This window comes from Palaemon carinicauda, chromosome 16 (genome assembly GCF_036898095.1).
Source record: "Palaemon carinicauda isolate YSFRI2023 chromosome 16, ASM3689809v2, whole genome shotgun sequence".
NCBI classification, from domain to species: domain Eukaryota; kingdom Metazoa; phylum Arthropoda; class Malacostraca; order Decapoda; family Palaemonidae; genus Palaemon; species Palaemon carinicauda.
In genome coordinates this window covers 17994696-18020095 of record NC_090740.1, presented here as the reverse complement: position 1 = coordinate 18020095, position 25400 = coordinate 17994696, and the positions used below count along the sequence as shown (strand labels likewise).

Below are 25400 nucleotides of genomic sequence, written 5' to 3'. Positions count from 1 at the left end.
CGTTTCCGCGCTCCAAACGGTTTAAAGGTATAGCCTCAATGATAACCGAGGGTAACAAGCACAAGAGACACAGGTTCGTTCCTTAAACCCCCTTGTAGTTTCTTCCCCTTTTTCCACTTCAAGTGGGCTCTGAGAGGGCCCTGAGCCAGAGACAAGTACCTCAACGGGGGGAAGTCATGTCCACTAGGATTTCTTGCACAGGTGAGTTTCTTAGACACTAAGATGGGTTTTTGTGTAGTTTCCTCTCGATCGATTTTCTATGGGGTCAACCCGACCTAGCCTCCCTTCTAGGTCTCTGGATATTCCTCAGCACGGTCTCAAGAACTTTTTAGGGTCACCGCCACCTCCTAAAGTATAAGTCTCCTAAGAAAGTAGTTCGAGGTAAGTACTTCGTGTTGGAACAAATCACAAATTTTAAGTAATTTGTATTTTTCCTAACAGTATTTACCTCGAACTACTTTCGGGTAATGGCCCACCCTGCCTTCCCAGAGTGTCCCCTGGTATTCTTAGAGACCTTAGCTACCAAGAACTTACTGGAGGTCGAGACCTGAGCAAGCATGCTCTCTGACCCGGGGTTAGCCTCAGGGCGCGTATCACTTCGCCTGAGGTTACCCCTCATAGAAAATGGGTTTAGGGTAAACTACACAAAACTCTGGTCGGATGGGAAGGAGATCCCAGATACTCCTAAGAAAATAGTTCGAGGTAAGTACTGTTAGGAAAAATACAAATTACTTAAAAATTTGTGATGTTTAAGTGATAATAAGCAATAAAAAATAGTAAAGAGAAATTTAATCAAACCAAGGAAAAAATTATTTCACAGTTCGAAAGCCTTCTGACGCCTGTCACAAGGCTTCAAGATAGAAATTATATAGTGTTGAAGCCAAATGACTACGTCAAGGCATGCTTTCCTTAAGAAAGCCAACATGACAGGAATCTAGCATACTACAAGTCATACCTTGGGAATAGAATTTATTAAGGAGTTCATTAATTTGTAATACTAGTTGGTTCTTTCTAGCATAACCTTTTACAGCCTCTATGGCATTTCTTGAATTGGAATAAATGACAAACCTATGGTTAACCCTATCTTCAATTGTATTAATAATATCAATTGGTATTAAAATTACCAAAGTTCAGATGTAAATATTGGTCCTTTGCTAGATAATGAAAGCTGACTTGTTTTGTCTGAAGATACTGCAGCACATTCAGCAACTATTGAAAATTTAGAGCCTCCAGTATATATTTATATAGCGTAACAAATTACTTTCCATAATGTTATTCAAATCACAGTTTTGCCCGATACAATACACCAAGGGAATGTGGATAATGAACTTCTATCGTTATTATTATTACAAGCTAAGCTACCATCCTAGTTGGAAAAGCAGGATGCTATAAGTCCAAGGGCTCCAACAGGGAAAAATAGCCCTGTGAGTTAAGGAAATGAGGAAATAAACTACAGGAGAAGTAATGAAAAATCAAAATAAAATATTTTAAGAATAGCAACAACACTAAATTGGATCTTTCATATATAAACTAAAAAAAAATTCAAATAAAAAGAAAAACATGATAGAATAGTGTACCTGAGTGTATCCTCAAGCAAGAGAACTCTAATCCAAGAAAGTGGACCATGGTACAGAGGCTATGGCACTATACTACCCAAGACTAGAGAACAATGGTTTGATTGTGGAGTATCCTTCTCCAAGAAGAACTGTTTACCATAGCTGGAGAGTCTTCTACCCTGACCAAGAGGAAAGTAGTCACTAATAATTAAATTGCAGTATTTAACCCTTGGCCAAAGAAGAATTGTTTGGCAATCTCAGTGTGTCAGGTGTATGAGGACAGAGAAGTGTAAAGAATAGGCTAGACTATTTGGTGTATGTGTAGGCAAAGAAAAAATTAGCAGTAACGAGAGAGAGGGATCCAATGTAATATTGTCTGGCCAGCCAAGTATCCAATTACTCTCTAGCGGTAGTATCTCAATGGGTGGCTGGTGCCCCTGGCAACCTACTACCACTAGAAACAATTCCCATGTACATTTGACACACTAATTGTTAGGAAAACCAAGAGAAACCAACTTATTGTGTAGTAATAAGCAAACAGTCTGGAATAGGTGTGATCAGTACCAAACGACTGAAAAACCGAGATAAAGACTGATGTGTCAGTTACCACTTAATGCTAGAAGACTCCCTCCTTTGATAAGTATATGTGTTTATTGAAGGGAAGAAAATGGGAAAATTTAAATATTTTACAAGTAGAGATCAATTAAAATGAGCTTCTGAAGAAGCAGTATGAACATCAGGGGAGGTTCATAGAAATAAATGGTAATTGTCTTTTTGACCTATGAACAACAAACTAGAGGGTTATGTGAACCTAAGTTTAGAAAATGTGATGGAAAGTCTCCAAATGATTAGATGTACAACAGGTGTTTGAATAAACCACCTTAGAAGTGGGTTGTCTGAGCATATTGATTGATGCAGAAAATAATTAGGCAGAGGGAATCATACGATATGTCACACCAACTATAAAACAATAATAAAAGTCTGAGAGGAGAAATATAAGACCACCTTGGTCTTTAGCCTTGCAAAATCTAGGTGTCTAAATGAGCAGCTAGAAATGCAGGAGTATGATAGTTACGTTGCAGAAAGGCAAAATCAAATAAAGATTCTGCGAGAGGATCTTGAACCTGGGAGATAGCGTATACCACCAAAATCTAATGAGATTTAAAACTATTTACCACTTGAGAATTTAGGTTACAGGTTTAAGCCAAGAATAATAATCTGAATAAAAAACCAAATGAATTTTAGAGCCACCCCTAATGGAGTTAAATTCTTAAAAGTTGCTTTAAAACCACTGGTTACCACTTGAGGATTTACGTTACAGGTTTAGGCCAAAAGTATTAATCTGAATCAAAAACCAAATGAATTTTTAAGCCACCCCAAATGGAGTTAAATTCTTAAAATAACAAAACTAAACTAGTTAGACTTCAGTAAAGACAAAGTTTGAAATTGCTGTACTCATTATTTCCACTATAAACAACAAGTCTAGTCTTCTATGTTCAAAGAAGGTCTTCTAAAACATTATAATTACTTGTAACTGCAAAAGAAACTAGTTCTAGAACACTTCCTAGATTATTACCCACTAACAGCAATGAATGAATTAACTTGTCAAGTCTGCATTTAAAGGCTTCTGTTTAATAGTTGCAACAATGGGGTCAAAGGAGGGAATTATATTGAAATCTATAACAAGGTTAGATCCTATGAAAGTCAAAACTTTTTGATATATTGAAGACTTAGAACCTAAACGAAACTAGAATTAGGAGCCATTCTTAATAAAGTACAGTAGTGATACGAACAAAGGCAAGAACGTTATTCTTCGTTCGTCCAAACTGGATTTCCTAGCAAAAAAATACCATAGTAAAAACAATAATAAAATAATGATAATAATAATGATCATAAATCGTAAGTGATATAACCTAGATGACAGAGTACCAGATGGGCAATATTAACTTGAAATACCAGCGAAGCAAACAACGCCAAAATGGCTGCCAACACTGAGGAAGGCCAATCCGCTCCCAAAATTAAAATTCACATTACTGGAAAGAGAACAAATGCCCGGTACTGAAAAAAGCTGTCAAAACAAACTATGGTACTTAACATTGGTAAAGGTGAAGTAGCAGCGTCAGTCATGATGAATTAACTCCAAACACGGGAAAAAACACTGAGAGCTCAAACAACACAAATACGCGAGCAAGTCCAAAACAGAAGGATGTCTTAGAGGGCGCTCGTGTTAGGTGACGGTGGCGTGGTCCAAGTGTGGTTTCTAGGGCCTTTGTTACGGCCCTTCCCTTTGATGAAGGAATTATCTAAATGGAAGACAGCCTGTGAATAGTGGTTTTCACACGCCCCTGATGTATACACGACACCCACAAGGTGCTCGCGCGAGGGTAGTAACCTCTGCATTCCATGCTTTTATCTTTCTCTGGTATATTTGGAAGATTTATATCAGAAAAGTGTAAAGAAGGACCTTTTCACCGGCCGTCACAGGTCTCTCCCCAGAAATAGATTTTTCCTTCGTCAAAATCCCTTTTATCCACAATGGAATGGAGGAATTGAGAGGCATATTCAGTGTAATCTTAGAGGAGTTTACCTAAAAAAATGGTGATAAGGTAGTTTATCTATAAGATTCAATCTGGAAAATGACTCTTGCACTTATTGTTTAGAATTGGCACCCTCATGCTGCAGATATGTTGGATTCAGGAGAGTAAGGTATAGCCTATGTAACGGCACTTCCAGAGTAACACCAATGTATTTGTGAATTAAAATTATATGTTATTTTCTACTATTTTTCTTCACTGAATACAAATATCCCAATATAATTAAATCTCCTTGATAGCCAGACATGTAAGGGTGATAAAATTATGAGCGTTAGTATTTTCGAAAAAAACTTGTGATGAGCTAATAGCCGAGCTTGTAAGCGAATTAAAATGCAGTCATCTGGAACAAGATGCATTGAAAAAACTTTAGCCGATACATCAACAATAATTCTAGATATCTAGATATCTACAAGAGCAACTAGAAATACATAACTGCAAGGGTTTAGTAGCAGAAGGACTTCAGTAATTAAAGAATTCAAGACTATGCGAGGATCTCAATTCTGTAAGGATAAGTGAATATCCGGAACTCTTATTGAAGGAATACTATGTGATTATGATCACTAGACCTGACTGAGATTAGTGGAGCCAACCGGGCAGGCAAATCAGGCTTACCACCCACAAGAGTAGGTTCACTGGACTTCTGAGAATAACAAAAGTTGAATAAGTTCAAATCTATGAATTCTCAAGCTTAACTTAGTTGGTACGAGTGTATTGGTGTCATATCGTTATCACCTCCACACTAAACAGCTATCCTAGCTCTGTAATTCCTCTTTAACTAAAAATTACTTTCTTTCCTTGCTCATAATGAGAACTGAACAGCACTCATTCTGTTTATGACGAAAATGCTATAACTCTGCACAGTGTACACATTCTTGTCCCATAAACACGTGAACATAATTTTTCATGGCAGCAGCCATGTGACACATACTCCTCACTCGTTATTCTAAACCTAGTGTTACAGGTTCTGAAATGCTAACTAATTCAGCAGGGAAGATAGCTTAAAAGGCAATAATAACTTTGTTATAGAGTGCACAAACCTTTTTAGTAGTCATTATTGAATTTTGATTATTTGGCTAGGCCAGGTTTAATTACAATAATTTCCATTCTAATCTCCTAACCCCCAAATATAGTTTAATACCTAATGATATTTAGAATGATAAAAGAACTCCATTAATTAGCATACAGAATAACTTTTTTACAGACTTTCTTGTATATTAAACTATTGTGCTGTAACTATACCTATTTCCCATGAGTTTAATATTTTAGAATTTCAATCACATTATCACATGAATTTTGGAGAGAATAAGATACTTTAAAATTGTTAAAATGTACCATTTTAGATCCTTACAACTTATTGTAGCCCTTATCTTAATGTAAATTAAATTCTAATATTAATATTTTATTGTAGGTAAGTGGTACAGTAGACACTGCACCCCCTCATATGCCAACATGGGAGGAACTACAAGCAAGAGTTAGCAGACCCTTAGTACGTCCAATGTGGGTTGTCAGACCAACTCCTCCACCACCTCCAGAGGAAGAAGAGGAAGATGACGATGATGATGAGGATAGCGGAAGTGATGGAGAAAGTCGTCCAGCCACTCGTGAGCCTCTGCCACCTCCCATGAATCGTTCAGTGATGCTTCCAGTGTTTCATCATCTGTCAGTGAAGGACTTGAAAGTTGCAATGCAAGTTTGCAGAGCTTGGTCACAGTGGGCTATACACCCAACACTATGGAAAACTGTAAGGTTAAATCATAAGAAAATTCATGCAAATCACTTGATTGGCATTGTTCGTCGACAACCCTACTGCTTGGATTTAAGTTGGTCCAAGTTAACTAAAGAACAGTTGTCATGGCTGCTAGCACGCCTCCCGCAACTTCAGGAGTTGCATCTTGAGGGTCAAAGTTGGCAGGTGATATCAGGCCTTACTTCTCCTTACTGTCCTCCACTTTCAGTACTCAACATATCTTTTTCTGAAGGTTTGAATGATGCAACTTTAAGTGCTTTGCTTTCTCCTCCTCGCAGTCATCGTCCAGGCCATCGTGACACAACTACAAGGTTGAAGCAACTCACAGATTTGCGTTTATCAGGAACACAGGTTGGAGACGAAGGTGTGCGATCAATAGTTCGGTCTTTACCTTTTCTGAGCGCCCTGAACTTAAGTAGCTGCCTTTATATTACAGAATTGACTGCATCTTTACTAGTTCATCCCTCAAGTGTTGTCAGTCACTCTTTGTCCTCATTGGATTTGAGAGGCTGTCATCGATTAGAACCAACTTGTCTACCATCTCTTAAATGTTTGCCTTTATTAGCAAAACTGGCTCTTCATCCTTGCTCTAGGATTCCTTTAAAGGCAATTCATGTATGGGGTAAACATCATGGCTACACTGTAATAGAAGAGCAAATCCTCACCCGAATTCCGCCACCACCACCGGATCCAACAGATGAGCCCATGTCTGATTCGGATGTCTCCTCGCTCTCTAATCCTCCTTCGCCCCTTAACTCAGATTCTAAGGAGATTCAGGAGAAAGTAAAAACTACAGAAAATGTAGAACTCCAAGATAAAGACAAAAATTCAAGTGAAGGAAGCAAGGATGGTATGGACGTTCCTTCAACTTCCCCGCCAAAATGTGATTTATCAGAAAATACATCAAAGGAAGAATCTTTAAAAACAAGCACGGGAGATACTTCTAATAAAGGTAAATACGAAAATGCCAAGGATAACATCAAGGAAGGAGTTAAGTGCAATAATACTCCTGGGGTTTCTAATAAAAGCTCTGAAAGTAAGAAAGGTGAGGCAAACCCAATTTTGACTGGGATCATGCGAGTTTCAACAAGAAGACAAAGTCGACTACATGAAAGTGACAGTGATTCAGCTAGTAATATAATTACTGACAAAATTCCAAATGAGGTAAATGTTAAAAAAGTCCAATCAGAAATTAAAAATGAAAAGAACTGTAATCCCCCTGAACAAAGTAGTAAAAAAGTTAAAGGATCTTTGGTGGAACAGAACAGTATCTCAAAAAGCAATGCTCCACAAGATAAACAAAAAGAAAAATCAGAGCCAAAACAATCTCCCTCTACATCCCAAGAGGGAAAAGATAGTAAACCAAGTTCAACAGTAAAAAAGGAATCACAAGTTCCTCATACTAGCACAAATGAAAATCAGAAGTCTATGAAAATAAATGAACCTACTATTAAGGAAGAAACAGTTAAAGTGTCAACAAATCAGCATGGGAAAAATACAAAATCACTCTCACTAATTAAATCTGAAAAGTCGTTTTCAGAGAAAAATGAGAAAAGCGAAAATTCTTACAAGGAGGGCAAAAAAGATGAATCATTGCCACAAATTAATAAAAAGGAAAATTATGAATCTAATAAGAATGCAAATGAAAATAAAAAAGATGATCCTGGGATTAATAAAGGCAATCCAACTGCTTTTGATAAAGCAAGTGAGAAAAGTTTATCAAGTGAATTGATTGGAGGAAAGGTTGTTACAGAGTCAAAAGACAAACCTAAAGAAAATGATTTTTCACAAGAAATTTCTAAAAAGGAAGTAGTTACAGAACTCAAAAAAAATTCTGCAGATTTAGTCTCTACATCTGGATCTCATAAGAGTGCAGCTAACTCTTCTGATCTGCCTAACAAAAAAGGTGTTTCCACTCAAGATTCCAATAGTAGGAAGATAGATATACCAGAAAGTGAGAAGAAGAAACAAAATGACAAAAGAGGGACACAAGTTTCAAAGAGTTCAGATGCTCAAATGAATCAGAAAAATGTTATAGTAACTTCTGTTGAAGTGCATCACGCTGAGAATTATGATAGTACACAAAGCTCTGAAAGTAGTGTGAAGAGACCAGAGAGAAGGCTCAGCATAAGAAGATCTAAAGATGAACCAGACTTAAAAACAGAGGATAAACAAGAGAAGAAAGAAAGGATAGCTACAGATTCCTTAAAAGAAAAGCGTAGGGATTCCAAAAGTAGGGAGGAAGAAATGAACAGAATAACAGTAGAGGATTCTCATGACAAAGAGTCAAAGGCTCAGAAAAAGAGAGTGGATGATAAAGAAAAGAAAGGAAGTGCTAACAAAAAAGGTACCGTTAAACCTAACTACCAAGCATCAGGTAAGGTCAAACAGGAAAAAGATATTATTACAAGGTCTACAAAGCGTTTGAAGAGTGAGAAAGAGGTAGAGGAAAAACACACTGAGCAGACAAAAGAAGAAAATTCACTGAAAACTCCAGATAAAACTTTAGAAATACGCAAGATTAGCAGAAAAAGCAAAGATTCTACAGAGGATAAGGATGAGTTACCAACTGATGATAGTGACAAAAAAGATATCAAATTACCTAAACCTGTAAGTGGAAAGAAAGACAAAGATTCAATAGCAGGAAAACCATTAGATAAGAAAGATGAAGATAAAACTAGCAGGAGAAATCGTAGTGATGCTGAAGAGTATATGTCAAAATTAAGGCGTAAGTCACATGACAGTGATGGCTCCAGTGATGTGCCATCAATGGATGCACCTAAAAAAGAAGAGAATGTAGACGAGAAAATCAGGTCAAGAAGAAGATCACTTAGAGATGATGATTATACCAAAGGTGGTTCAGAAAAGAAATTAAAAGATGAGGTTAAAGAGGAAAAGAAAACAGATACAAATGAGTCTAGCTTGAGAAGTGGCAAAAATAGTGGTGACTCAGAAAATATTTTAAGGCAGACTAAACGTAAAAGTGAAGACCCTGATGAAAATGAACCTTGTAAGAAGGTGAAAGATGACTCTGATGAAAGCAATAAGAGTGTTAAAAAATCTTCCGAGACATTGCGTGAAAGATCGGGTAGTCGGGAAAGACCCGAGAGAGCTCACAGATCGCCTAGGAGGCTTTCTATGTGTCAATAAAATAAAATTATCGTAGTTATGAAAAGTTAATGTCTGTTGTAATCAGTTAAGTACTGTAGTGTGGTTACATGTAAAAACTGTAAAAAGTTAATTTCTGTTGTCATCAGGTTTGTGTGATTACATGTACAACTGTTAATAATTTATAAACTTTATATTATAGCTTAAAAGTCTTGCCATTACTGATGACATGATAATTCAAGATTTACTGGTATATGTTTTCCACTTCTGAATTTTGTTTTGTAACAAAAACATTTGTTTTTTAAGTTTAATCTGAGCTTTAACCAAATTTATATGTTCTCATTTGTTTTGAATGTTGATAGAATGTTATAAATACTATCACTATTGAACTGTAAATACAAAACTTTATTTAAGGAATATAAGCATTAGCTTGTAAATACAAACTTTATTTAAGCAATATAAGCATTAGCTAGACTCTTGCTACCTATAATTTGACAAAGTACAAATTTCAAAATATTTCATAAATATTCTGGAGATACTTTGCAATCAGTTTCTTCAAGAATTCATGCCTGCCATAAATTACATCAATATATTTTCGGTAGTTTTCCCAAATTCCCAACCAGTTATAGTGTCAGTGTTACACCAATAAAATAAATCTCATTGTGTTTGAATTTGTATGCTGTATTAAAATATACATTTTTTTTACCATATTTTAAATTTTTGATTACCACCTCCCAATTTTGTTTCATTTTAATAGCCATAAAATGCATGTAGCATTGGAAGTTTATACTATACCTCCATGGTTAACCACAATAATAAATAATTAATTTTCTTTGTATGTCAATTCTAGCACATTTTTTTTATCAAAATTGATGGCACTAAGAATAGTAAAACCATGAAAAAGGAAAAACATAATTTTAATAAAATTTCTTATTTCTATTCAGTATTCACCTGATGTTCCTAATGCTTCTCCTCCTGAAGCTCTGTTTAATCAACCTTGTAAAATTATAAAAAGTTTCCAATTTTCATTCCCTTCAATAAACACATGCCCCTAGTAAAGGAAGGAGAATTCTAGCAGCAAGTGGTTACTGGCATGCCAGTCTTTTCATTTTTGAAGTCATTAGTATCCCTAGCCTTGTGACACCACAAAGCAGTGGGAAGGAAGGTGGGCATGTATATGAACATCAGTTATTGTAGAAGAAATTTTATAAAAATTCTGTTTATTTCTATGAATATCCCCAGATGTTCATCTTGTTGACCCCTACACTCTAATGGAAGTGAGATGCCAGTGAAAGAAAGAAATAGGATAAATTTGATTGAAAATAATATACCTTAATTAAGATTTACTAACCTGGTCTAGATTACAGTACTTTTACAAACCATTTCAAAATATGTTTTGGAATACAGGATTCCAGATTCTTTAACAAAGCTATCCAAAATAATAGTGTACCATGTATCTAAATGGTATTACTTGATCTAAAGGATACTTTTGATTGATATGAAATCAGTTAAATCAAAACCCTATATAGTTATAGAAATCACTTCAACTGCCCTCTTATCTCTTCTGTCAAGCTAGCTGCCCTCACATCTCTGCTCCTCCTGTAGGAGGCTTTTAAATCTGTTATGCGCAGTGAACTTTCAGAACCCTTACTGAATGAAATACTATTACACTATTAACACTAGACTCAACTTGGGATTAGATTAGTTTGGCATTGAGGCAGATAGGACAAGAGTTAACGTTATAAAAGAGGATTAACTGGACTTCTGAACTTTAAAAAAGGAAGCTAAGGATGTCAAGAAGGAAATGCACTTTTTACATTGGTTACTTAAATCACAGTATTGCCCCTGACAATATAACAATGGAATATGGATGATGAAATTCCGGAAACAATACCTGTGAAAGTTCAACACAGTAATTGCTAAGAAAATAAGGGAAGGCATCTTAATGCACAGTAATAAGCAAACAATCTGGAGAGGTTTAATCAGTACCGCACGACTGAAGAGAGACTGGCATGTCAGTTACGACTTACTGCTAGATTGTTCCTTCCTTTACTAAAGGCATGTCTTTATTGAAGGGAAAAAAAATGGTAAAATTTAAAAATATTTAAAATTTTATGAGTAAAGGTCAAATAAACCAAGCTTTGGGAGAAGAAGCTACATGGACATCAAGGAAGGTTTATGGAATTAAAAATATTTTTGTAACTTTCACCTGTTTCAAAGTTCATTGATCTAGTATTGTCACACACAGAAATTATTCAATTATTTGGAGTTTCATTGGTATTTATGTAACTACTTTTGCAGATTCACATTCCAAAATGAAACCTTCATTAAAAATGTTTATAATTGTCTTTTAAGTTTTTTGTATCCTTTTACCAATTTGATTTACCATTCTTCTTTACAAGTTCACCAACTAACGAATTCTAAAGAAAGGTTTGGCCATAGTATTTTAAAGATTTGATGCAACAGGAATTGGAAAGGCTTTTGAGAACAACTGTTGGAAACACCATATACTGCACAGGAAATCTGTCAACTTAAACTTATTCTTGGACTTTGAAATGTAAGATGCATTACTCTTTAGCAATGTTAATGGGCATAGAATCGGCCATCTTATGGGTGCAGGTCTTATAAAACACTCAACACCTGACCTACTTTGGAAAGATAGAGCCTCAAATATGTGGTTTCTTTTAGAGGTTCTTACTTTTATGTAAATCCAAAGACGATGTACAGTTGTAAGTTTACCAGTGCACTGGGAAATTCCTTTAAGGCAAAAATTGGCAGCCAGGGCTTTGAAGGTCAAAGGGCATATACTGTAATCAGCCATCTTAGAGATGCAGGAATTGTATAAAAATAATACTGCCTGACCTGATTAACCTTGGAAATTCTGTGATACAGAGCCTCAATTATGTGGTTCCTCGAGGGAAGTATTTTACTCGAGGTACTTACTTTAATGTAAATTCGCAGGGCATGTACAGTGGTAAGTTTACCAGTGAACTGGGAGAATCCTTTATGACAATAAAAAAAAAGGGGGCAAACAAAGCCCTGTCACTGCAAAACCTGAAGCATTTGGCTGGTGATCATCATTATTTCTTGGTCTGCAAACAGCAGGACTTCCACAAATTCCTCAAGTTCCTACTGACTTGGTTACAAGAAGATCTTGGGGAAGTGCTAACTTTATGTGGCAATGCTAATGAGGAAGTAATATGCCACCTTACTTCATCAATAGGTTTAAAGAGACCTGACACAAGGAAATTTTTTTAAGTGGGTTGAATTTTATCCCTATAAAGACACATGCTCACTATACACATAATAAACATGAAAAGTACGTACCACCTATCAACTTATAAAAAATGTTATTTTGATAATAAAATAAATTTTTGAATATACTTACCCGGTGATTATATAAGCTGCAGCTCTGCTGCTCGACAGAAAACTCTACGTTAAAAATCCGCCAGCGATCGCTATGCAGGTAGGGGGTGTACTTCAACAGCGCCATCTGTCGTGCAGGTACTCAGTACTCATTGTAAACAAAGAACTCAATTTTCTCCTCGGTCCACTGCGTCTCTATTGGGGAGGAAGGGAGGGTCCTTTAATATATAATCACCGGGTAAGTATATTCAAAAATTTATTTTATTATCAAAATAACATTTTTCAATATTTAACTTAGCCGGTGATTATATAAGCTGATTCACACCCAGGGGGGTGGGTAGAGACCAGCAATAAATGTTTACATTATTATGAGCTAAGGATTTTTATTTCATTTTAGCAGTTATCAAAATAACAAACATAAAATAAATAAGTACCTGGTAAGGAAGTCGACTTGAACAATTACTCTGCCTTTTTAAGTACGTCTTCCTTACGGAGCCTCGCGATCCTCTTAGGATGCTGAGCGACCCCTAGGAGCTGAAGTATCAAGGGTTGCAACCCATACTACAGGACCTCATCAAAACCTCTAATCTAGGCGCTTCTCAAGAAAAGAATTTGACCACCCGCCAAATCAACCAGGATGCGAAAGGCTTCTTAGCCTTCCGGACAACCCAAAAACAACAATAAAAACATTTCAAGAGAAAGATTAAAAAGGTTATGGAATTAGGGGAATGTAGTGGTTGAGCCCTCACCCATATCTGCACTCGCTGCTACGAATGGTCCCAGGGTGTAGCAGTTCTCGTAAAGAGACTGGACATGTTTAAGATAAAAAGACGCGAACACTGACTTGCTTCTCCCATAGGTTGCGTCCATTATACTTCGCAGAGATCTATTTTGTTTAAAGGCCACTGAAGTTGCGACAGCTCTAACTTCATGTGTCCTTACCTTCAGCAAAACTTGGTCTTCCTCATTCAGATGGGAATGAGCTTCTCGTATTAACAGTCTGATGAAATAGGATAAAGCATTCTTTGACATAGGCAAAGATGGTTTCTTAACAGAACACCATAAAGCTTCTGACTGTCCTCGTAAAGGTTTAGTTCGTCTTAAATAGAACTTAAGAGCTCTAACAGGGCATAAGACTCTTTCTAGTTCATTTCCAACCATATTTGATAGGCTTGGAATATCGAACGATTTCGGCCAAGGACGAGAAGGTAGCTCGTTTTTGGCTAGAAAACCAAGTTGTAAAGAACATGTAGCCGTTTCAGATGAAAATCCCATGTTCCTGCTGAAGGCGTGAATCTCACTGACTCTTTTAGCTGTGGCTAAGCAAACCAGGAAAAGAGTCTTTAAAGTGAGATCTTTAAAGGAGGCTGATTGTAGGGGCTCGAACCTTTCTGACATGAGGAATCTTAGTACCACGTCTAAATTCCAACCAGGTGTAGCCAAACGACGCTCCTTCGTGGTCTCAAAAGACTTAAGGAGGTCCTGTAGATCTTTGTTGTTGGAAAGATCTAAGCCTCTGTGACGGAAGACTGATGCCAACATGCTTCTGTAACCCTTGATAGTGGGAGCTGAAAGAGATCTTTCTTTCCTCAGGTATAAAAGGAAGTCAGCTATTTGAGTTACAGAGGTACTGGTCGAGGATACTGATACTGACTTGCACCAGTTTCGGAAGACTTCCCACTTCGATTGGTAGACTCTAAGAGTGGATGTCCTCCTTGCTCTAGCAATCGCCCTGGCTGCCTCCTTCGAAAAGCCTCTAGCTCTCGAGAGTCTTTCGATAGTCTGAAGGCAGTGAGACGAAGAGCGTGGAGGCCTTGGTGTACCTTCTTTACGTGTGGCTGACTTAGAAGGTCCACCCTTAGAGGAAGAGTTCTGGGAACGTCCACTAGCCATCGAAGTACCTCGGTGAACCATTCTCTCACGGGCCAGAGGGGAGCAACTAACGTCAACCTTGTCCCTTCGTGAGAGGCGAACTTCTGCAGTACCTTGTTGACAATCTTGAACGGGGGGAATGCATATAGGTCTAGATGTGACCAATCTAGTAGAAAGGCATCTATATGAACTGCTGCTGGGTCCGGGATTGGTGAGCAATATATTGGGAGCCTCTTGGTCATCGAGGTTGCGAAGAGATCTATGGTAGGCTGGCCCCATGTGGCCCACAGTCTCTTGCACACATCCTTGTGTAGGGTCCATTCTGTTGGAATGATTTGTCCCTTCCGACTGAGGCAATCTGCCATGACATTCAAGTTGCCTTGGATGAACCTCGTTACTAGAGAAATGTTTAGATCTTTTGACCAGGTGAGGAGGTCCCTTGCGATCTCGTACAACGTCATAGAGTGGGTCCCTCCTTGCTTGGAGATGTACGCCAAAGCCGTGGTGTTGTCCGAGTTCACCTCCACCACTTTGCCTTGAAGGAGAGACTTGAAGCTTTTCAAGGCCAGATGAACTGCCAGTAGCTCCTTGCAGTTGATATGCATTGTTCTTTGACTCGAGTTCCAAGTTCCCGAGCATTCCCGACCGTCTAATGTCGCGCCCCAGCCCGTGTCCGATGCGTCCGAGAAGAGAACGTGGTTGGGAGTCTGAACAGCCAGGGGCAGACCCTCTCTGAGGCTGATACTGTCCTTCCACCAAGTCAGGGAAGACTTCATCTTCTCGGAAATGGGGATCGAGACCGCTTCTAGCGTCTTGTCCTTTATCCAGTAAACAGCTAGGTGATATTGAAGAGGACGGAGGTGTAGTCTTCCTAACGATACGAACTGTTCCAGGGATGATAGTGTCCCTATCAGACTCATCCACTGCCTGACTGAACATCGTTCCTTCTTCAGCATGTTCTGGATGCATAACTGGGCTTGACTTGTTCTGGGGGCCGACGGAAAAGCCCGAAAAGCTTGACTGTGAATCTCCATCCCTAAATACACAATAGTTTGGGATGGGACCAGTTGAGACTTTTCCATATTGACCAGGAGACCCAATTCCTTGGTCAGATCTAGAGTCCACTTTAGATCATTCAGACAGCGACGACTGGAAGAAGCTCTTAGAAGCCAGTCGTCCAAATAGAGGGAGGCTCTGATGTCCGCTAAATGAAGGAATTTGGCTATATTCCTCATCAGCCTCGTAAACACAAGAGGAGCTGTGCTTAGGCCAAAGCACAGGGCTTGAAACTGGTAGACAACCTTTTCGTAAACGAATCTCAGAAAAGGTTGGGAGTCTGAGTGGATGGGGACGTGAAAGTATGCGTCCCTTAGGTCTAAAGAGACCATCCAGTCTTCCTTTCTGACCGCTGCTAGAACGGACTTTGTGGTCTCCATGGCGAACGTCTGCTTTGTGACAAAGACATTCAGCGCACTGACGTCTAGCACCGGCCTCCACCCTCCTGTCTTCTTTACCACTAAGAAGAGACGGTTGTAGAAGCCCGGGGTTTGATGGTCCAGGACTTTGACTACCGCTCCCTTTTCTAGCAAGAGAGACACCTCCTGTTTCAATGCTCGTCTCTTGTCTTCCTCTCTGTACCTGGGAGAGAGATCGATGGGAGACGTTGCTAGAGGGGGTTTTCGTACAAACGGGATCTTGTACCCCTCTCTGAGCAACTTCACAGATTGTGCATCTGCGCCTCTCTTCTCCCAGGTCTGCCAGAAGTTCTTGAGTCTGGCTCCCACTGCTGTCTGAAGAAGGTGGCAGTCAGACTCTGCCTTTAAAGGACTTGGTTCCTTTCTTCTTCCCACGTCTCCCTTCGGCACGAGCACCTCCTCTGCTGGAGGCTCTGCCACGAAAGGGCGGAATAAATCTGGACGCTGGAGTGTCCATCCTTGGTCTTGACAAGGTAGGCAAAGGGGTGGCTTTGCGGGCAGAGGACGCAACCAGGTCATGGGTGTCCTTCTGAATCAAAGAAGCAGCAATCTCCTTAATCAAGTCCTCTGGAAAAAGGCACTTAGAGAGAGGAGCAAACAGAAGTTCTGATCTTTGACACGGTGTCACTCCAGCTGACAGGAAAGAGCAAAGGTTCTCACGCTTCTTGAGGACCCCGGATACGAACGATGCAGCAAGCTCACTAGATCCGTCACGTATGGCCTTGTCCATGCAGGACATGATGAGCAAGGAAGATTCCTTCTCAGTCGGGGAGATCTTCCTGCTCAAAGCTCCCAGACACCAGTCCAAAAAGTTGAAGACCTCGAAGGCTCTAAATACTCCTTTCAACAGATGGTCTAGGTCCGAAGGTGACCAGCATATCTTAGAGCGTCTCATGGCTAGCCTGCGGGGAGAGTCTACAAGACTTGAGAAGTCGCCCTGGGCAGAGGCAGGAACTCCCAAGCCGAGAACTTCCCCCGTGGCATACCAGACGCTCGATCTGGAAGAGAGTTTAGCAGGGGGAAACGTAAAGGCTGTCTTCCCTAGACTCTTTTTGGATTGCATCCACTCTCCTAAAACTCGTAAAGCTCTCTTGGACGAGCGTGCGAGGACGAGTTTCGTAAAGGCAGGCGAGGATGACTGCGTACCTAAAGCAAACTCTGACGGAGGAGAGCGTGGAGCCACAGACACAAACTGGTCCGGATACATCTCTTTGAACAGAGCAAGAACTTTTCTAAAGTCCAAAGAGGGTTGCGTGGACTTGGGCTCGTCAAGGTCCGAATGTGGTTCATCAACGTGTGCCGCATCGTCATCATCAGAGAGTCCATCATCCGAGAATTGAGGAGGAAGCGGCAAAGGAGTAGGTATCGGCTGGTCAGCTGAGTCCGGTCGCACGGGTGCACGCGTGACTGAACCGGACGCAACGTCATGGAACTGTTGCCCAGTCTGTGAGCTGGCAACAACCATAGCAGCGCGGGGACGCACAGCGTCTACTCCAGACTGTCTAGTCTGATGTGGGCGAGCAGAGGCAACCACACTGGGTTGCGGAGGTTGACGCACCGCGTCAAAACAAAACAACTTTGACGGTTGTTGTACCTCGCGAACGTCAACGGAAGGTTCCGTGCGTCGCTGAACGTCAACATGCGGCTGGCAGGGTACATTGGAACGCATGGGTGGCGGGACTCTCTCAGCTGGAGTGCGCAAGAAGGTCGCCTCAGCGTCCACAGGACGCACAACCGTGGTTGGTTGTAGGCAAGAGGTTGGTGCAGCAGCAACCTTCTCCGCACGAAAGTCCTGCATCAGAGACGTTAATTGGTACTGCATGGTCTGCAGCAAAGACCACTTAGGGTCTGCAGGAGCAGGTGCGGCGACAGACGGTGTGACTGCCTGAGGCGGTACCGCTTTGCCTCTCTTAGGAGGTGAGCAGTCATCGGAAGACTGCAGCGAGTCCGAACTGACCCAGTGGCTACAACTGGGCCGTTGGACTTGCGCGGAAGGGACCGACTTGCGCTTAAGAGGTCGTGAGACCTTGGTCCATGGTTTCTTACGAGAAACCTCTTCCGCAGACGAGGAATAAATGGGCTCTCTCGTCTCTGTGTGGGTGGGGCGATCTTGGGTAGTTACGCCCGAAACCACGGAGGGAACGTCTGTTCGCTGATTAAAGCCTCTCGAACCCTTTGGTCGTACGACATTGCTTCTCCCCTGGACTTGGGAGCTTGCAAGAGGTCCCGGACTAGGAGGACGACAGGCACGAACAGACGAACCCTCAAGCGCAACACTATCCACAACACTATCACTCACTTTATCACTTCCCACTGCACTCTTACACTTCAGCTCTTTGACGTCCGCCATGAGCTGGTTACGGTCACTAGCCAAGAACTCAACTCTCTCACCCAGAGCTTGGATGGCACGCATCATATCTGCCATCGAAGGTTCCTGAGTGCCAGAAGGGGGATTAGGAGCAACCACTACAGAGGAAGGAATAGGTTGTGGGGCATGAGGAGAGGAAAAATCAACGGAACGAGATGAACTTCTCCTGACTCTATCTCTCTCTAGCCTACGTGTATATTTCTGGAATTCGATAAAATCGAATTCCGAAAGCCCAACGCATTCCTCACATCGATCTTCCAATTGACAGGTTTTATCTCGACAATTGGAACAAACGGTGTGAGGATCGATAGAGGCCTTCGGAAGACGCCTTGAACAGTCCCTAGCATTACACTTCCTGAATTTAGGGACTTGAGAAAGGTCAGCCATTTTGAATTGGTCAAAGGGGAATTCAAAAACTATCCAAAGTCATCAACAAATAATCCGATATCAAAAAAAGAATGCAAGGATTTATTGAAGAGAAAGCCTGCACAGCGAAAGCTCAAAACTAGAAACGTGTACTTCACCAAATAGTTGTGAAAACCAATCCAGTTAGCAACAGCGAATTAGTAGGTCTTGCCGGTAGCACGACAGAGAGAAAATTGAGTTCTTTGTTTACAATGAGTACTGAGTACCTGCACGACAGATGGCGCTGTTGAAGTACACCCCCTACCTGCATAGCGATCGCTGGCGGATTTTTAACGTAGAGTTTTCTGTCGAGCAGCAGAGCTGCAGCTTATATAATCACCGGCTAAGTTAAATATTGAAAAATGTTATTTTTATTAGTAAAATAAATTTTTGAATATACTTACCCGATAATCATGTAGCTGTCAACTCCGTTGCCCGACAGAATTCTACGGGAGGGATACGCCAGCTATCACTATACTAGAAGGGGGTGTACTCACCAGCGCCACCTGTGGCCAGGTACTACAGTACTTCTTGTTGACACCTCCTCAATTTTTCCTCGGTCCACTGGTTCTCTATGGGGAGGAAGGGAGGGTCAATTAAATCATGATTATCGGGTAAGTATATTCAAAAATTTATTTTACTAATAAAAATAACATTTTTCAATATTAAACTTACCCGATAATCATGTAGCTGATTCACACCCAGGGGGGTTGGTGAAAACCAGTGTACAAGACTAAAGGATAGCTAAGTATCCCGTATTTCATATAATCAGTTATCTCAAAATAACAATGAAATAATAAGTACCTAGTAAGGAAGTCGACTTGAACCGTTACTCTGCCTTTATTAAGTTCGTCTTCCTTACTGAGCGCAGCGTTCCTCTTAGGAGGCTGAATCAACTCTAAGGTGCTAAAGTATATAGGGCTGCAACCCCTACTAAAGGACCTCTACACAACCTCTAACCCAGGCGCTTCTCAAGAATGAATTGACCACCCGCCAAATCAAAAGGATGCGGAAGGCTTCTTAGCCTACCGTAACAACCATAAAAACAACAATAAAAGCATTCAAGAGAAAGGTTAAAAAAGGTTATGGGATTAAGGGAATGTAGTGGCTGAGCCCTCACCTACTACTGCACTCGCTGCTACGAATGGTCCCAGGGTGTAGCAGTTCTCGTAAAGAGACTGGACATCTTTAAGATAAAATGATGCAAACACTGACTTGCTCCTCCAATAAGTTGCATCCATTATGCTCTGCAGAGAACGGTTTTTATTAAAGGCCATCAAAGTAGCTACGGCTCTCACTTCGTGGGTCCTTACCTTCAGCAAAGCAAGGTCTTCCTCCTTCAAGTGAGAATGGGCTTCTCTAATCAGAAGCCTTATATAATACGAAACCCCGTTTTTGGACATGGGCCTCGAAGGTTTCTTGATTGCACACCATAAGGCTTCTGACTGTCCTCGAATAGGTTTTGACCTATTAAGATAAAATTTCAGAGCTCTGACAGGGCAAAGAACTCTTTCTAGCTCGTTACCTACCATGTTGGAGAGGCTAGGAATTTCAAACGATCTAGGCCAAGGACGTGAAGGAAGTTCATTCTTAGCTAAGAATCCGAGCTGTAAAGAACATGTTGCAGATTCGGATGTGAACCCAATGTTCTTGCTGAAGGCATGAACCTCACTGACTCTTTTAGCTGTTGCAAGGCAGACGAGAAAAAGAGTCTTGAGGGTAAGGTCCTTGAAGGAAGCTGACTGAAGAGGTTCGAACCTAAGTGACATAAGGAACCTTAAGACTACGTCTAGATTCCAGCCTGGAGTGGGTAGACGACGTTCTTTAGAAGTGTCAAAAGACTTAAGGATGTCTTAAAGGTCCTTGTTGGAAGAAAGGTCCAAACCTCTGTGGCGGAGAACTGAAGCCAACATACTCCTGTACCCTTTAATCGTAGGAGCTGAAAGGGATCTCTCATTCCTTAGATGTAAAAGGAAGTCAGCTATTTGGGTTACAGAGGTATTGGTAGAGGAAACTGCATTGGCTCTACACCAGCTCCGGAAGACTTCCCACTTGGATTGGTAGACTCTACGAGTGGATACCCTCCTTGCTCTGGCAATCGCACTGGCTGCCTCCTTCGAAAAGCCTCTAGCTCTAGCGAATCTTTCGACAGTCTGAAGGCAGTCAGCCGAAGAGCGTGGAGGTTTGGGTGCAACCTGTCTACGTGAGGTTGACGTAGAAGGTCCACTCTTAGAGGGAGAGTCCTGGGGACGTCGACCAGCCATTGTAGTACCTCTGTGAACCATTCTCTTGCAGGCCAAAGGGGAGCAACCAGCGTCAGCCGTGTCCCTTCGTGCGAGATGAACTTCTGAAGGACTTTGTTTATGATCTTGAACGGTGGGAATGCGTAAAGGTCGAGATGGGACCAATTCAGCAGAAAAGCATCCACATGAACTGCTGCTGGGTCTGGAACTGGGGAACAGTACAAAGGAAGTCTCTTGGTCATGGAGGTGGCAAAAAGATCTATTGTCGGCTGACCCCACAAGGTCCAAAGTCTGTTGCACACGCTCTTGTGGAGGGTCCATTCCGTGGGGATGACCTGATCCCTTCTGCTTAGGCGATCTGCTGAGACGTTCATGTTGCCCTGAATGAACCTCGTAACTAGGGTGAGGTTTAGACTTCTTGACCAAATGAGGAGGTCCCTTGCTATCTCGTATAGGCTCCTCGAATGGGTCCCTCCTTGCTTGGAGATGTAAGCCAAGGCTGTGGTGTTGTCGGAGTTCACCTCCACCACCTTGCCTAGCAGGAGGGACTTGAAGTTCAATAGGGCTAAATGAACTGCTAGTAGCTCCTTGCAGTTGATGTGGAGCGTTTCCTGTTCCTCGTTCCACGTTCCCGAGCACTCCTGTCCGTTCAAGGTCGCGCCCCAGCCCGAGTCCGATGCATCCGAGAAGAGATGAAGATTGGGGGTCTGAACCGCCAGCGATAGGCCCTCCCTGAGAAGGAGATTGGTCTTCCACCACAAGAGAGTGGTCTTCATCTCTTTGGTGACCGGGATAGAGACTGCTTCGAGCGTCAAACCCTTGTCCCAATGAGCTGCTAGATGGAATTGGAGAGGGCGGAGGTGGAGTCTCCCTAGCTCGACGAACAGGGCCAACGATGAAAGGGTCCCTGTGAGACTCATCCACTGTCTCACCGAGCAACTGCTCCTCTTCAGCATGCTCAGGATGCAATCTAGGGCTTGGCTTATCCTTGGGGCCGATGGAAAAGCCCGAAAATCCTGACTCCGAATCTCCATTCCCAGGTACACAATGGATTGGGAGGGAATGAGCTGGGACTTTTCTAAATTGACTAACAGACCCAGTTCTTTGATCAAGTCCAAAGTCCAGTTGAGACTCTCCAGACAGCGACGACTCGTGGAGGATCTCAACAGCCAGTCGTCTAAATAAAGGGAGGCTCTGATGTCCGATAAGTGGAGGAATTTTGCTATATTCCTCATCAGATGCGTAAACACCATAGGAGCTGTGCTTAGGCCAAAACACAGGGCTTGGAATTGGTAGACAACCTTTCCAAAAACGAATCTCAGGAAAGGTTGGGAGTCTGGATGAATAGGAACGTGAAAGTAAGCATCTTTCAGATCCAACGAAACCATCCAGTCCTCCTGCCTGACCGCTGCTAGGACCGACTTCGTCGTCTCCATAGTGAACGTCTGCTTGGTGACATAAGCATTGAGCGCGCTGACGTCCAACACCGGTCTCCAACCTCCTGTCTTCTTGGCCACCAGAAAGAGACGGTTGTAGAAGCCCGGGGATTGATGGTCCCGGACTATAACCACTGCCTTCTTCTGTAACAGGAGCGACACCTCCTGGTGCAACGCTAGCCTCTTGTCCTTTTCCTTGTAGTTGGGAGAGAGGTTGATGGGAGAAGTGGTCAGAGGGGGTTTGCGGCAGAATGGTATCCTGTAACCCTCCCTCAGCCAACTGACAGACTGGGCGTCTGCACCTCTCTTTTCCCAGGCTTGCCAGAAGATCTTGAGTCTGGCTCCTACTGCTGTCTGGAGAGGAGGAGAGTCAGTGTTTGCTTTTTGAAGCCTTGGAACCTTTCCTAGACTTGCTCCTGGAAGAGTCTGGACGGGAGCTTCCTCGGCTGGGGGCTCTACCACGAAAGGGCGGAATAAACCTCGTAGCAGGAGTATCAGCCACTGGGGTGCGATAAGTCCTGGGGACTGAGGGAGCAACCTTAGTCTTACGAGCTGAAGAGGCCACAAGATCATGGGTGTCCTTTTGGATCAGGGCCGCAGACAAGTCCTTAACAAGCTCTTCGGGAAACAAGAACTTTGAGAGCGGAGCGAAAAGGAGTTGAGACCTTTGACAAGGTGTGATGCTGGAAGAAAGGAAGGAACAAAGCTGCTCCCTTTTCTTAAGCACTCCTGACACAAACATTGAAGCAAGCTCGCCAGATCCATCCCTAATAGCTTTATCCATGCAGGACATTAAGAGCATGGCTGATTCCTTGTCCGCAGGGGAGGTCTTCTTGCTAAGGGCCCCCAGGCACCAGTCTAGGAAATTGAACATCTCAAAGGCTCTAAATACACCCTTTAGGAAGTGATCTAGATCGGAGAAGGTCCAGCAAACCTTAGAGCGCCTCATTGCTGTTCTACGAGGCGAGTCTACCAAACTTGAGAAGTCAGCCTGGGCAGAGGCAGGTACTCCCAAGCCTGGTTCCTCTCCTGTGGCATACCAAACGCCCGCTTTAGAAGTGAGCTTAGTCGGTGGGAACATAAAGGAAGTCTTTCCTAGTTGCTGCTTAGACTGCAACCACTCCCCTAAAATTCTTAGAGCTCTCTTAGAGGACCTTGCAAAGACGAGCTTAGTATAAGTTGACTTGGCTGGCTGCATGCCCAGCGAAAACTCAGATGGCGGAGAGCGGGGGGTAGCAGAGACAAAATGGTCTGGGTATACCTCTCTGAAAAGAGCCAGGACCTTACGAAAGTCAATAGGAGGAGGAGAAGACTTGGAATCTTCCACGTCTGATGAGGGATCCAGGTGTGCAGCCTCATCATCAGAAACCTCATCACCAGAGTGTAGCGAAGTGAGAGGTAAGGTATGCTGAACAGCAGAATCTGCACGAGCGGGAGCAAAAACGCTTGTGGTTTCATCCTCAAGTCTCTGTTGCTGAGGCAAAACCTGAGGTTCAGGCTGCAAAGGCTGGTCAAAAGGAGTAGCAGAAGGAAGGCGCATGGGTTGAGGAGGCTGACTCCTGGCATGAGTGTCTTGACTCAAGAGTTGCGCTTGCTGTAAGGTGAGCGGATGCGCAGTAGCAGGTTCCTGAGGAACGAGTTGAGGTTCCTGAGGTGTGAGCTGCGAGAGTTGAGGTAGTGGCTGCGCAGAACGCAGTTCTTGTCTCGCGAGTTGAGGTTCCTGAGGCGCAAGGCTAAGGTGTTGAGGCTCTCGCCTTGAGGAGGGTTGGGGTCGCTGCAGCGAGAGCTGAGGTGTCTGCCTCATGGATGGGAGAGGTTGTTGTACCTCAAGAGAGTGTTGCCTCACTGGTGGAACCGCAAGTGGAAGCGGAGGAAGTAAGGTATAAGCTTCCTGTTCCCATTGCTGAGGTTGCCTTAAGGAAGGCGGAGGAAGCTGCACACCGCTGGAAACTGGCAACTCAGTACGTGGTAAGGTATCCTGAGGAGCCTCAACATCGTACGCCTGGCAGACAAGACTGCGGTTAGGCGGAGCGATCGCAGGAGGAGGTGTAACCTTCTCAGCCTGACACTCACGCATTAAGACCGCAAGTTGTGACTGCATGGACTGCAGTAGAGTCAACTTGGGGTCGGCAGACACTAAGGTCTGCTGAGGCAAAGCCTTAACAGAAGAGATCTGTTGCGGCAGCACCTTACTCCTCTTAGGAGGTGTGCAGTCAACTGATGACTGCGGCGAGTCAGAGCTGATCCAATGACTGCAGCCAGGTTGTAGAGCTCTTGAGGTCTGGACTTTGCGTTTGATAGGTCTTGAGACCTGAGTCCAACGTTTTCTCCCTGACAATTCTTCAGCAGACGAGTAAAAGACGGGCTCAATCGTCTGCGGGTGGGAGTGACGGTCTCTGGAAGACACGCCCGCAACCACCGAGGATACTTCTGTGCGCCGATCAAGGCCTGCCGAACCCTTTTGCCCTTCGACATTGCTTCTCCCCTGGGCTTGGGAGCTTGCAAGAGGTCCCGGACTGGGAGGACGACTGGCACGCACAGAAGTACCCTCACGCACCACACTGACACTGACACTAGCACTTGGCACTGCACTGACACTAGCACTTGTCACAGCACTGGCACTATTACCCCCCACTGCACTCTTGACCTTAAGTTCCTTGACTTCGGCCATAAGAGACTTATGATCACTAACCACCGATTCCACTTTGTCACCTAAAGCCTGAATGGCACGCAAAACAACAGACATATCAGGTTGAGGGCAAATAGTAGGTTCGGGGGTAGCCACTACAGGGGGAGGAAAAGGTAGGGGATCATGAGGTGAGGAAAAAAGTGAAGAGCGAGAAGAACTCCTCCTAACTCTCTCTCTCTCTAACTTGGTTGAATATTTAAGAAATCGGACAAATTCAAGTTCCGAAAGTCCGGCGCATTCCTCACATCGATCTTCCAACTGACAGGGTCTTTCCCTACAGTCAGAACAAGCGGTGTGAGGATCTACCGAGGCCTTCGGAATACGCCTATTACAAGACCTACATCGTCTATGGGGTGGGGCTTGTGAAATGTCAGACATCTTGAATCAAAGAGTTAGCCAAGTGGGGATTCCAAATCAAGCAAAAAGATCGTTAACCATTAATCAGAACTAAATAATAGCTATCTAAGCTAATATAGAAGTTTTCCAGTAAAGCGACAGCCGAAATCTGAGAGAAATACTTCACCAAAAGCCGTGAAAATAC

At 42.6% G+C, this 25400-nt stretch overlaps 1 protein-coding gene across 2 annotated transcripts in view; it reads left to right on the top strand.

Moving 5' to 3' along the window:
- LOC137655674 (lysine-specific demethylase 2A-like) overlaps positions 1-9702 on the top strand; it is a 108682-nt gene extending 98980 nt beyond the window's left edge. For both annotated transcript variants that reach the window (XM_068389628.1, XM_068389629.1), the window contains exon 16: positions 5559-9702. In XM_068389628.1, the coding sequence (XP_068245729.1) occupies positions 5559-9047 (3489 nt within the window). In that variant the 3' untranslated portion in view covers positions 9048-9702. The remainder of the gene's footprint in view (positions 1-5558) is intronic.
- The last annotated feature ends 15698 nt before the right edge of the window (positions 9703-25400 follow it).